At 38.8% G+C, this 14,441-nt stretch overlaps 1 protein-coding gene across 6 annotated transcripts in view; it reads left to right on the top strand.

Moving 5' to 3' along the window:
• The window catches only part of LOC129719115 (steroid hormone receptor ERR2), a 98,313-nt gene extending 84,445 nt beyond the window's left edge, over positions 1–13,868 (top strand). For 5 of the 6 annotated variants that reach the window (XM_055670543.1, XM_055670524.1, XM_055670552.1 and 2 more), the window contains 5 exons: positions 7,797–7,937; positions 8,266–8,548; positions 8,604–9,259; positions 9,326–9,498; positions 12,279–13,868. In XM_055670543.1, the coding sequence (XP_055526518.1) occupies positions 7,803–7,937; positions 8,266–8,548; positions 8,604–9,259; positions 9,326–9,498; positions 12,279–12,441 (1,410 nt within the window). In that variant the 5' untranslated portion in view covers positions 7,797–7,802 and the 3' untranslated portion in view covers positions 12,442–13,868. Of the gene's footprint in view, positions 1–5,029; positions 7,674–7,796; positions 7,938–8,265; positions 8,549–8,603; positions 9,260–9,325; positions 9,499–12,278 lie in introns of those variants that run through there. The other variant, XM_055670560.1, reaches the window with a different exon arrangement.
• The last annotated feature ends 573 nt before the right edge of the window (positions 13,869–14,441 follow it).

The raw sequence follows: 14,441 nt of genomic DNA, 5'->3' as shown, positions 1-14,441 counted from the left end.
GTGAGTGGATTAATTGGGTTGTGTAATTTGGATAGGGAGAACGGATCGAGTTTAAATTATTTTGCGGCTATCTCGTGCATTTATATACGTTATTTAATTAGCGCTAGGAATTTTTTTCAAAATATATTCAGGGTACAGACACTTTATTGTTTTTTTTTCGTATTGCTGGTAAATGCCTTAGTTAAAAATCCAAAATCGAATAAAAATCTTCTTGAAGATTACAAATGTGATTATGGGTTCGAGTCCCGTTTGGACGAGGTAAATTTTTCCTAAGTCTAAATCACACTCATTTCATTTTTGGCATCATCGAAAAAATTACGCACATTGCCTACTTTTCAAAATTTATAAGACAAAAAATGTAATTAGTTTATGAAATTTAAATTACGTCTCAAGGTGTAATGAAAATTTTCGCTTCCGCCTCATTGACAGATAAATTGGATCCCGATACTCATAAGCTGAACAGAGCTTGTTGTTTTCAAAGTACAAAAAGACGATAAACAGGATTATCTACAAATTACTTTCCCTAACATTGTATCGATGCTCATCATCATTTGCAGTTCAAAGTAGATCAGTTAGAGGGGTTATTGCTAGGTGACGTGCTTTAGTGCATACCTTTGAATATTGTGTTGAAGATTTGATCCGGAGAGCGTGTGACAGATTAAATTTTAAAGATTTTAGTTCTACAATTGGAACTGTTTCTCTATGGCGAATATTCAGAAGCGCCTTCATTGGATCTGTTGAAATGTGGACGCATAGTTATTTTCATCCCTGACGATGCCATCCTATGGAAATATGCTCGCTTTATATTTTATAAAATTTTGGATCATTTGATTGAAACCGTACTATTTTTAAATTCCCATAAATACCTTTTTTTAATACGTATTCAATTTCTCTGGTTAGGAATAATGGGCATTATTTATCAACTTAATTGTGTAGCATTTTATGGAATCTGCCTAGCATTCCTGCAAAATCGGTAAAAATTTCATTCTAGGATAGCGAAAACCTCGGAAATCAATGAATTTTAAGGAATTTATTTTTTGATCAGAGAAGTCAGGGAATATCAGGGAAAACGGAAAAACAACCAGGGGAACAAATTTAACCTAGACGTAGTTTATTTTTAAACGTCTCATCAGCGCTAAACCGCATTCTTCCATCATAAGAGCCTAATACGGAGCATCTATTGTTTGGTTTCACGTGATGGAATATTTTTCTACTGGGACTTCAGAATTGCGTTTACCTACGTTTCGCTTTTTTGTGCTGAATGCTGGAAATTATAAGGGAATTTGATTTTGTAAACTTCTACCACTCTGCGTTCAAATGTCCGTAGTCACCTGTGCACTTACCAATAAACCAGTAATGTTATATTTGGGTCAGTTTTGCCATTTAAAATTGATTTTAATCGTTTTCATGCCGCATGACCTTTGGTCCGAATTCGAGTGGTTCCGATTTGAATGAAACATTTCACACGTTCTTGGTTTAGTATACTGAAAATTATAATACTTACTTTACTTTACTTTTATGGCGACAGATCGTTGAGATACTATACTATGCCGAATTCGGAATACGTCTCTACAAAACTCGGTCTTGGGCTGCTACTCTCTAGTCTCTCTTACACCCGCAGCTCTGGCATCCTCGTCGACAGCACACATCCAGCGCGTGCGAGGTCTGCCTCGGAGTCGTCGGCCTCTATCCGGTTCTCTGATAAATATTAATCCGTGCTACGTAGCCAGCCCACTGTAACCTGCCGTGTTTCATCAGCTTGACAATATCAGCGTGTTTGTATACTTCGTACAGCTCGTGATTCACGCGCCTGCGCCACACCCCATTCTCTAGTTTGCCTCCGAATATTGATCGCAGGATTCTACGGTCGAAGACCTCAAGCCGCCTTCCACGTCCACGATTCATGTCCCTAGAGCGCCACCGGGAGGATCAGAGTCCTATAGAGCGCAAATTTCGTACGGCTCTGTAGGCTGCGGGATCTAAGCTGTCTACGCAATCCGTAATAAGCCCTATTCGCCGCCGCAATCCGTCCCTTCACCTCGCGGCTCACCTCGTTGTCACATGACCAAGATAAACAAATTCGTCGATCACTTCGAAAGTATCCCCATCCATCTTCATCGCAGCACCAACATACGCAGAACTACCACGCTCTCTGCCAGCCACCATGTACTTCGTTTTGGCAGTGTTTATGGTGCGTCCAATCCTCGCAGCTTCCCTTTTGAGAGCCGTAAAGGCCTCCTCAACTGCTCTACGGACCATTATATCAATGTCGTCGCGAAGCCCAGAAGCATGTGAGAATTAGTGATGATGGTGCCGCTCCTCTGCACACCTGCCCTTCGTATTGCACCTTCTAAAGCTATATTTTACAGCAAGTTCGTGAGCCCGTCACCTTGCTTCAGACCATCTAACGTGACAAACGCGTCTGGAAATTCACCCGCTGTCCTGACGCATGATGTGAAACCGTCAAGCGTCGCACGTAACAGTTTAATTAGTTTTGTTGAAAAACCAAGTTCTAACATTATTTGCCACAGCTCGTTGCGTTCAACTGTGTCGTACGCCGCCTTCAAGTCAATGAACAGATGATGCGCCTGCAATTTGTGTTCTCGAAACTTGTCGAAAATCTGTCTCAAGGTGAACATCTGGTCCATTGTAGATCGTCCCACTAGACAAGCGCATTGGTATTCTCCAACAAAGGCTTCCTGCAACGGCCTCAGTCGCTGGAACAGGATACGGGAGAGAATTTTGTAAGCGGAGTTGAGGAGGATTATGCCTCGATAATTACTACAGTCGAGTCTATGTCCTTTCTTGTAGATAGGGCATATGAGTCCTTCCATCCGGTCCGTAGGTTGTTGTTTCTCAGACCATACCCTTAGGATAACACAGTGCTACAATTAGGACTACAATAAAAAAAGTTCAGGAATCGTTTGGTAGGTGTCTGATCCACGTAAAATGTCAACAACATATCAATTTTGCCCTGATTCCCCTACAATTCTAAAATATGTTCTTCTCGACGTTGGATTAACTTATTTGAAATCTGTTTAATATAATTTCAAGTGTGTAAACTGTACTCAAAGATACAATAATAATTTGTCTTCACATAATCATCTCCTTTTGCGGGGAGGGGGTCGCATTTAACTTTATCGAAGTCGCGATGATCCTGTCTCATAGCTGAGGCGAGATTTTTGTGTTTTGACCGGTCCTGGCCAAAAATGAAACCCCATCCCCGCAAAAGAGGGAAGATCATGTGAAGACAAATTGTTATTGTATCTTTGAATATCGCTTACACTCTTGATATTACATTGAACAGATTTCAAATAAGTTAATCTAACGTCGAGGGACCCTATTTAGTATTGTAGGGGAATTGGGGCAAAATTGATATGTTGTTAACATTTTACGTGGATCAGACACCTACCAATCGATCCCTGAGACTTTTTTCAATATAAGACATAATTTAATACGGCGATGAAGCCTCTTTTCGGCAGCTCTTGCCTCCCGATATTTCTCCTACATGTGACGCGTCACACGGTTAGCTGCTACTAACGTGTTGGCGTAGGCTCGATTCTTCTCTACCGTCACCTCGAGACACTCAGCATCGAACAACCCACTACGTGTGGTCCCCGTTGTGATGCCTACCACTTGATGTGCTTCCACTGCGAATATCGCCTACCTTGAGATAATGATCCGAGTCGATGTTTGGCCCTCGAAAGGACCGCACATCTATGACGTCTGGAAAGCACCGGCCGTCGATCAGCATGTGGTCGATCTGGGAGCAGGCCTCTCCATTGGGAAGGTGTGCCAGGTGTGCTTCCGAATGTTCAGACGTGCAAAATGGGTACTACAGATGGCAATTCCCCTGGCCGCGGCGAAGTTCACTAACCTCAAGCCGTTGTCGTTAGTGGTAGAGAGGAAGCACAGCTCTACAAATAGCGGGACGAAAAAACTCCTCTGACTTGTGCGTTCAGCTCATAGAACTCCTTTACGTCATCGGTTTAATCGTTTGCCACTGTAGTAGATGTGGTATTTAAAAGAAGTGCCCGCGAACGGATCAACCGCCCGGAATTCACGCTCTCCGGTTTTAGGCCAACGCACCTCCTGTATGGCTGCTACCTTCACTTTTGCCTTCCGTCGCTCTCTGGCCAAGATGCCCGCGAGTACCGGTTCAAGCAGAGTCCTAAGATTCCAAGTGCCAAGTCTCCAATCGTGGTCCTTTTTCAGCATGCTGCCTAACTAGAGCTACGATGCCTAGTTTCGTGACGGGGCTGCCATCTTGGGTGCAGCTGGCGAGACACCGCATTTCATAGTTCAGCCGTCCGCTCTGGATCAGTCGCTGTTTGAGCCGCCCTTGACCTGGGGAACAGACGCTCAGGCAAGCTGCTCTCCAAGGAGAACAGCTCTCCCTTGCCTGTCAGCATACGACCAAGTTCCTCGTATCGTCTTGTTGCTCGTATCCCAGTCGGTACCTCGTGGAGGTGGGGATAGGGGTTGCTGGGCATTATGCTGTGGACCACACTGGGGTCTATTTTATGCCAACTAGTACGGGTGTACTGCATTGCCCAGCCGTTTACCAACCGAAAATTATAATACAGACAGTAAAATTCAGAAAATATGTTAAAAAAAATAAACAGGAAATGTTATTTGATCTATTTGAACCATTTTACTACTCGTGTGTACCGTTCGCTCGATCGTCTGGCTGCCAAATAGTGAATTTTGCAATATCGTAAATCATTCATACATTTTAATTAAGTTGGAGAATTTTCGAATAATTTTAGAAAAAAGTCGCATTCTTGTGAATAACTCATTTTTTCACTGCTGTTGAAATATCTCGAAAACGAATGCTCTTATAAAGTTTGTTTCTATAGCTTAATGAATTGAAATGATCGCTAGAACTATTTAATGTCATCGGATAGTTTCTGTACCATACTGCCGCGTATAGCAAGTCCGTCCCATTTGCATTTTCACCTAAATTGAGTTAGTAAGCGGAAATGGTATCTGATTATGCATAGTTTTGTAACAATAAGTGAACTTAACAGCTTTGTTCTAAAAAAAATCACGGAACACATCGAAGCATATTGTCCCGTCTTGTAAGAAGTAATAGTATGAAATCACATAAAAACGTGGTTTTGTCGCCTTTTGAAAATGCAAATGGGACTGACTCGCTATACGCGGCGGCATAGGTTTCTGAGATACATTTTTTAGACAGAGATACATTCGTAGACACTTAAACACTTAGACTCAGACCCTCCCAGCTGGTCTCGAGGTACGATGCTGGCCTAACAAGCCAGTCGTCGTAGGTTCCAGTTTCGGCTCGGGAGAGACTGTTAGCAAAAACATCATATCAAGAAGACTGGCATCTCTGGATCGATCCCATACAAATGACAAGCATCAAATCAAACAGCGCACTCCATCTATTCAAGGTGGAAGCTTGCTATGAAACTGCTGGTAATTACATCGCTGCGAAGATAAAGTGTGCGTATGTGGTGGGTCAGCCTGTCCGTTCGGCTTGCATTCGTATCGCCAGCACACACACTAGCATGCGTCAGTTCCACTTTTATTCGAAAGACTGCGCAGCCAAAACTGTCGCTCAATCTCAGGCAGAGTTCCCAGTCTTCTTGGTATGATGTTTTTGCTGTTAGTGTCAGTAGGATCGTAGCGCAAGCCCCGCAATTGTCCTGTACACTTAACAGTTGGCTGCGAAGCCCGTGTATAATTAACAGGAGGTCAAGTTCCGAATCGGAATGTAGCACCTAGGCTATGCCTTTTTTTACATTCTTACACAAACAAAGTATAGTGCTTTTTCGATTTTGTCAACATTCGTTTTCACCACTACTCCTTAAATTCACTTCAGGCTTTCTATTTCGATTTCATCTCGTTTCTTCAAAAGAATCCTTAATCAGGAATAACTGAGCTTCAGTTGCAGAAAATGCATTGAAAACATAATTCTTATGTTTAGTGAAGCGGGCAATATATGCAGTTTGCGGGGATGCGAAAATGAACGGGAATAGAAGGTGTGACTTTTAGGCTTAGAAAAAATTTTCCCTCGTCCAGACGGGACACGAACCCGCAATCTCCGTTGTCTCCGGCAAGGTGTTTTGGCCAGTTTGAAAAAATCTATTGAAAGCTTAAATTGCCGAGCAATTTGGTGTTCATAAAACGCCGATTTGTAAATAATAAAAACGAGTGGTTCCACAGTTTCACCTCTCACATAAACAAGCATAAGTCTCTTTTTACTATGCTAGAATAACTAAAATAAAATTAAATTGAAACGAACAAAAAAATGAATTTTATCACTTCGCCAAATTCATAGTTTAGTCAAAATCACGGTGATTTTTTTTTTACTGAATCGAAAAAGCACTGTACTTTTCAAACACACCAGATGAATAAATTATAACATGATAGGGGCGAAACAAGTAGGGTATCGGCTCTAGTATCGCCAGGTTTGTTCAATTATCGGGGTTATTGAAGTCATAAAGAATTAATCGTTTGCAGGCAGATGGTCTGCATTATGAAGAACAATCATGCAAAAAATTAACGCTCCAGGTCTTTATTTACCCCCTGAGGATAAGATAGCCGATACCCTATGTTAACTTTTCGATTTTTTATCCTTGGTTATTGATAACAACTTTTTGTAGACTATACAATTTAAGAACCGGTGAGTTTAGTAAATTCATCAGTCAAACCATTGTGAATTGTGCAAGTCGTATTTCTACAATAATTATTTTCTTCGTTCTTTTGCGTGATCGCTTCCTCTGGTGTATACCGATTCCGTTTCAGACTATCTCATCTGATGATTAAACCACCCGCCACACCTTCTTCGCTGCATTGCTTCTTTTCGGAAACCAGAATAATTCAGCTAATTTTATGTCTCAAGACGATTGCGGTGTGTTTGTTTCCATTCTATTTCATTGCATCACTCATACTCAGTTACTTGCTAAGAACAATTTCCAGTTGAGTGCGAATTTGCTTTTTTTTAATTGGAGGTTATTATAAATAGATTAACAACGAATTTCAGAATGAATATGCAATTTTCAATATGTACTGCTAAACATTGCATTAAGCTCTGCAATGTTGGGCATACTTACTGTGCCGTGTTTTCAATCATTACCTGCGATTTTTGATCGACGCAAATATGAAATCCCTGAGAAAATTATCTTACTGCATCATCATTAATGCAATCAATGCAGGCACTCATTCGACCCAAAGCGTCGTGGGTGGAACAGAGAGTGCAATAGGTGGTAAATTTGTGAAAGGTCAATATACACTGTCAAGGCTTCTCTGGGATTTTCTGTCCATTTTTTTCGATCACATCTACAGTCGCGTGTGCAATACTTCAATCCTTCGTTTCTGATATGCGACACGCGGCTTAAGCTCGTATTAAGCTCCATGCAAGATTACATCAATCAGTTGTATATCCAAACGACTTTAAAGAATGTTCAAAAAACAAGAATAACAATATACCGGCGTTGATTAGCAGAGTCTAGAAAAACTGCGAAACGAGTGGATCAACGATATATTTAATTGCAGCCGATTGGACTGATGGACGCAATTTATCGTATGAAGTCAATTCAGATAAATGCATTATGCACACTTCATATCAGTTTCTCAATATCTCCAAACAAAGACAGATTGATCTATGCATCAAATCGACAGTCAAATTCAGTTATATTTAGTTCACGGTACGTTTAATTTTTTTCGTCATTAATAAAATGTTTTTGAATAGTTTACTTTATTAACACTATTTGAACAAATAAATCGAAATTTTCTGACGATTGGTTTTAATTTGTTTTTATTTTTTGTAGGTCTCCATGATGGCAGGCGATGGTACGCCGGCACGTATCAAGCAGGAATTAATCGAGACCTCCTGCTGCAGTCCTTCACCATCATCGGCTGGTAGCATGTCTCAAAGTAATCTCCTTTATAGTGGAACCCAAAACACAAAGGTAAACGGATGATGTTCGAACCGCTAATGACTGTGGAATAAGTGCAATAGATTGAAGTTATAGACCGAAATTTTGGTTGTTTTATTGTGTACGTGTACTTTCGCGTAAAAAATTAGAAAAATAATCAAGCTACCTGTTTTACAACAGTTGTTTACGGGTTGGTCGTTGGTTGTGTAGTAAAATAAAATATCATCTTAGATAAACCTATACTCAAGCAAAAATCTTCATCATTTTATTCTACTGAAAGTATAATTAAGCGGCAGATGTTTTTCTAGCAGTGCCTGTCTAGCTTGTTACCACATAGTAATTAGAACTTTCTATTTTTTAGATGGAATACAAATCAAGTAGCAATAACGACATAAGCCTATTGACAGAGTTACATGGTGGCCGAAGTGCTGGGCCGCATTCTCCTGGATCTCCGGATAGACAGTTTTGCAGTTCAACTACCTCAGTTATCGGAGATTTTGGGAGTGATAGCACAAACCAGGACGCGATAAAAGAGGAAATTCCTCGTCGATTGTGTCTTGTTTGTGGCGATGTTGCCAGTGGATTTCACTATGGCGTTGCGAGTTGCGAAGCGTGCAAAGCATTTTTTAAGAGAACTATCCAAGGTATGGATTAATTAAACGCACAAAGATAATATATTACACACTTTTCCAACTCTAGGCAATATTGAATATACTTGTCCAGCTAGCAATGACTGTGAGATCAACAAGCGGCGAAGAAAGGCTTGTCAAGCATGTCGATTCCGCAAGTGTCTTCAAATGGGTATGCTAAAAGAAGGGGTGCGCCTGGATAGGGTTCGCGGAGGCCGCCAAAAGTACCGAAGAAATCCCTGCGCCAACCCATACCAGCTTCAGTTAAGTCAATCAAACCTTCAGTACACACCGCAATCTTTAGAGGATATTAAGATATTGGAAGTATTATCATCGTTCGAACCAGATCCATTAACCATCGGGCATGGATTTGATCTAATGAACAGCAATGGAAGCAATAATAGTAGTGAACACGAAGGAGAAGGTAAAGCGTCTGATTCTAGGATGACCATGGGAGCTGACGCCCAGGAGATGCTCAGTGTGTTAAGTGATATCTATGATAAGGAACTAGTTGGTGTGATCGGTTGGGCAAAGCAAATACCGGGTTTCACTGACCTTCCGCTGAACGATCAGATGCGACTGCTACAGGTGAGCTGGGCGGAATTGCTGACGCTTATGTTAGCACATCGATCAATCCCGTTCTCCGGTCGACTATATTTCGCCACTGATTTTTGGTTAGACGAGCGAACCGCAAAGGAGTGCGGTGCCTTGGATCTGTATAATCATGTGGGTCAATGAAATGTCATGTAATTAGAATAGTTTTTATTATTTATTTTCATATATTTCATTTAGTTGGCACAAATTACTCAACGATTGGAGAAGATCTCAGCAACAAAAGAAGAGTATTATTTGCTAAAAGCGTTATCGTTATCAAATTGTGATATACGACTGGATAATTACAGCGCCTTGAAAAAGATACGAGACAGCATCCTATACGCCCTGAACGACTGTGTACTACTGATACGGTAATATGAATATAACAATTTTTGAAAAAATATTGTTCATTAGGGTTTATTAGAAAACTGTACACATTAGTGAAATTGCGTTATGAATTTTGCCGTTGCAATTCCGGATATGTAATTAGAGGAAAAATCGTAAGATCGCGAATATATTTCAACAAGATTATTTCAATAAATGAAACTGTCACTTATGTTGATGTAAACAAGCAATCATAAATTTAGATTTTGGAGATCATTTCCGTTATGAGCTATTGTACCATTGTAATTTTGAAATTACAATCAAGCAGCTATCAGCTGTGTTTTTGTTTATTTTTGTGACCATTTGAGAACTTCACGCAATAGTTGAAACTGATCGTTCACCAAATCTGCAGAGTAGTTTTATACATCATTTTAAACTTGTATGTCGAATTTGTTTCTGCGGTGTAGCGGTTTTTTGCTTTTCAGACTCCACCAGAACAGTACTTTTTCTGACTCGGGCAGCACCCGAAAGAAACAGAGCGTAGTTTGAAAGCCATCAACACATTAACACGAATATGTTTTGCTTATGTTATGTTTGTATATATTTTACTCTAAAATGGTTTTGATTCTATATATAGCAGTTATTCTTTCTGTGTCACACCTAGACCATTTCTAGATAAACATTTCAGAAGGTCCTATCTGCTTTCATCGTTTTTCCGGAGGGTCTTTTTATTTTGGTAATAGTTCAGCTTTAGCGACTCTCCCAAACGTGGCTTTCGTTCAGAAGGCAAAAGTGATCCCTCCGCTATCAAATAACGTGTTTAATGAGTTGTGGTGATTAAATGAAAGTGATCGGTCAAAAAATCGATCAAAGCAGATAGGACCTTTTGAAATGTTTCTCTGGATACGTCCTGTTTTTATAAGAATGTTGAATACATATCAAAGATCATTTTCTGCCTGGGAAAATAGATATCGCCCTTTTTTAAAACCCCATTCTAATGCAATATACTTTGGTTCTATGGATAAACCCAACGAACAAGCCCATAAAATGTTTACTATAAAAATGTTGAATAAACTAGCACATTGTCTGGCCTACGACTAAATTATATGTTGTCTACAATTAAAGATAGTGTGATCACCATCATCACCAATTTCGCGTAATGGCATGGTGCCAGATCCGACCAAGTCAGAGTGTTACCTTCGTAGGGCTAAAGGAAGGGCGGCAGACGATTCTGGAGGCATTCTTCTTTACATATACTTGGCCGTTGATGGTAGCGACCGCTCGCGGAAATTGCCACATACGGCAGGGCTTGCTAACAACTCCAGACCAGGAATTTGCTTGGCGTTTGCTCTAATGTACCGTAAGGCGCCCTAATTCTGCGGACTTCGTATTAAAATGTTAAAAAAATATCAATTTGAAGCATATGCATTCAACTGCACCACCCTTTTCGGTTTACCTTTTATGGCGCGGGATTTGGCCGCTGTATTCTGTTTATCGGTTCGGTTAGGCACCTTCCATAAAAATTAACATTTTTATGTCCACGTCCCGAATCGAATGGTTCGGAATGCGCTTAGGGAGCATGCATAAATGACGTAGCTTTTTTCTGGTGGTCTGGATCCCGTGGTCTAGATTTTTCACAACCGCGCCTATCAGTTTTTTGTCGAAGCACTTCTTGCTTGGAAGCTATCTTGATAACCACTTGATAGATGGTGCCGAAATTTTACACATGTAACATTACGCTCTGAATTATTTTTACCAAAAATTCCATCAATGTTTACCTGAGCAATAAAAAGATTCACAGAAAAGAAAGTGTTGCATTTTTTCGAATACAATCCTTAAGATGAATATTCTTACTACAAAATTTTAATTTTAATTAGACGCAGGCACTGCACGCTGATTGTCAACCCAACTATTGAAAATATTCTCCGTCCAAAATACCGTATAAAAGCTAAGAATGGTCGTTAGCTTGAAACCACATCCACGCCTCGGTCCTCATATAAAGATTATAATATATTTTGACAAAATTAAAATTTGCTGTACAAGCAAATGCAAAGTAAAATTGTGCATGGAAAAAAACGGGCTGCTAGCGAAAACACCCACATGGAGAATGTGTAGCTTGAATAGAGCAAGATAGATTCTTGTGATGTACACAACATCATCTCTGTGCAACTGTGAGAGATATAATATCACATAGATATAATCTCACACGTAATAAATGAAGCATGAAATTTTTTGATTACTGTCCGCGTTCTATTACAGCTACCTTTTATAATTTCAACTTTCAACATGCGTAACAGCATTACGAGTGATCCTGGTTTCACTCAAGTTGAGTGAAAAAGATGTTATTGAGTCGATATATTAGTGTGATGTCTGCGTATGACGTGGACGTGATTATTTGATTGGTAGATTTTCGAAATGATTGATATTTATCAATAACAATAAAATTTCTTTTTATAGAAAACTAATTTCATATTTTTTTATCAAGTTTTGCACAAATTATATCAATCTGCCAAAAATTTGTTGTCTCTACTTCGTGACGGTTGCATTTTTGTATAATCTTTTTACTAACATTACAGTTTCCAGTTTCCATTTTGATTAGAAAGAATTTGGTCAGAATTACTATTTTAAATTGCTCCGATCGAAATGTGTTTTACCATACAGTTTTATTCTGATTTAAGCACTTAATTTGCTCCTGAACGTAATAGAGAATAAGAATATAGACTCGTGACAATCACTTCACTATTCAGACAAAATTTTAATCTTTCAGTCAAATGGAAGTTGTTATTATATTTTCAAAAAACACTAAAATACAAATTTCTTTTTCTAGGCACAACCAAGCTGTATCACACCAACAGCAACTACTGCTATTGTTGCCTTCCCTACGCCAAGCCGATTACATCATCCGTAAGTTTTGGACAAATGTTCACATCGAGGGCAATGTAACAATGAATAAATTGTTTGTGGAGATGCTGGAATCTGTGTCACGATAAATAGTCGGTTTTCCCAGCTAAATTTGTGCACTCGGTGGTTGTTCGGTGATCTCTGATAACACAATCATATACAAAATTACTCGTACATACAACCCCACATTATATATCAGGTGGGACTGAATTAGTAGGACATACTTCTTTCTTACACCCCAGTGCTTTTCGTGTCCACCGTGCGACATTTTGGAACCCCCTCTAGTTTTATGTTGAACCAGTGGTTTGGAACAATTAGAATTACGTAACCAGGTCGTTATGTTTTATTAACATATTAGCATTGTTAAGAGACATTAGGTGATTAGAGTTTTCTTGTCTTTCTTTATTTTATTTTTTTATTGAAAAATATTCAGTTTTCAAAATTTATGCTGTGGTTCACAAAATGCATTATGAATTGCTTAATTAAATCTCATTTTATCTGCTGAACAGTAAAATAAAGTTATATTTATGTTATAAATTCTTTTTAAATCTCTCAACTATTCACTCAAGCTTAATCCATGAGACTTTAAGATTTAGTTTTCATGCCAACTGCTTCGAAACATGGAGTTGCTCTAAATGATTTTTAAATTTGTTAAGCATGTTCCGTGACTTGAGTTCCCGTTTAAAACTTCAACGGAATATCTGTTTTTATAGAATATGTCATTCGCTATGCATATTGCTATATTTTCAATCTGTAGGTAAGCTTTTATTATGGATAAATGTTTAGAAATCTAAAGTCACCCCATCGTTCGATGGAGCATGTTTTATTTGTTATAATATAGAATGTTACTTAAAATAAGAAGAAAATGCAATAATACTACTTTTACATTTCGCTGGACAACGGAAATCTCCGTATCAATAATATTATAAAATATGATTTTTATGTTAATTAATCAATTCGGGAGCAGATACTAAACTGTAGAAAAGCGCATGCTGGAATTTCAAAAATATAAAAAATAGTCTTCTAAAACTCAATTCAAAAATAGTACAAGATAAAAAACAACCGTTTACATACTGCAACCTCATTACCATAACACAACATAAGGGCTAAAGTTTTGAACAAAAACTTTAATTAATGCAAAAGTTGCTACAAACGACAAGATTTTAGGAGTTCTTTAGTAAACTCATCAGTTTGTTATTAACACTTCTATTTCGGTTTAGTAACCGACACGTGAGATGTGTATTTATAGATTAGCAGCGGAAAAAATACTGAAGATTAAAATAGTGTCGAGAACAGAGCAAATTTGTGGAGGTAGAAAACAAAATAATTGCAGACAGTTTACTATTTGGGAAAAGTGCGGTCCAGTCAGTCAACTGAAAAGGTGAAAGAAAATGTTATTGTTGTAGAGCATGAGCACGGATAGATAGCTTGTGACAGTGTATAAATAAAATGATGACCACGAAAGAGAGGTAAATGCATACCAACTGAACGGAACAGTTCAAGTAGAAATGAATAATGTATGTTTTTATGAGTAAATGTGAAATATCACTGTCTATGAACTTTTTTTTTCAAGAATGTTTATCTGGCACGCTACTGTAACATAAACAGGAAACGGAGCCAAATACATTTTTCATAAATGTTCGGAAGGGTAGGAATCTAATAATACTTTGAGGCGGAAAGGTGGAAAGTTACAAAACTTTCAAAATAAAAATTAACTCGAACCAAAAAAGTAGTTTGTGGTAGTAAGTGTAGGCCATATTGAATTATATGCTCACCGGGTTTTCTTTGGGAATGGTTGCGCTCTTCGAGTTGCGGTCTCTATGATTCTTTAATTTTTCGCATGGATATTAGTCACTTTTGTGACTTTGTTCATGTTTTGTATTTTTTTTCTCTTTCTTAAGGAGATTTTCAGCCTTCGGCTGGTTCATCTCCGGAAGCCCCGGAAGGGAGTTTCCCTGATTGTTATACATAATTGTTACAGATAGTACATTCGAAAAAAAAGAGAGGTTTTCCTTTTTCGTGTTCACTGTCGGAGTTTGTTCTGGTCGGTGTTATTTCGTTTTCGGTTGCCTGTCTAGGTACTGTCAAT

The sequence above is a fragment of the Wyeomyia smithii genome, chromosome 1, assembly GCF_029784165.1.
Source record: "Wyeomyia smithii strain HCP4-BCI-WySm-NY-G18 chromosome 1, ASM2978416v1, whole genome shotgun sequence".
Taxonomy (NCBI): Eukaryota; Metazoa; Arthropoda; class Insecta; order Diptera; family Culicidae; genus Wyeomyia; species Wyeomyia smithii.
This window is presented reverse-complemented; position numbering and strand designations above follow the sequence as displayed.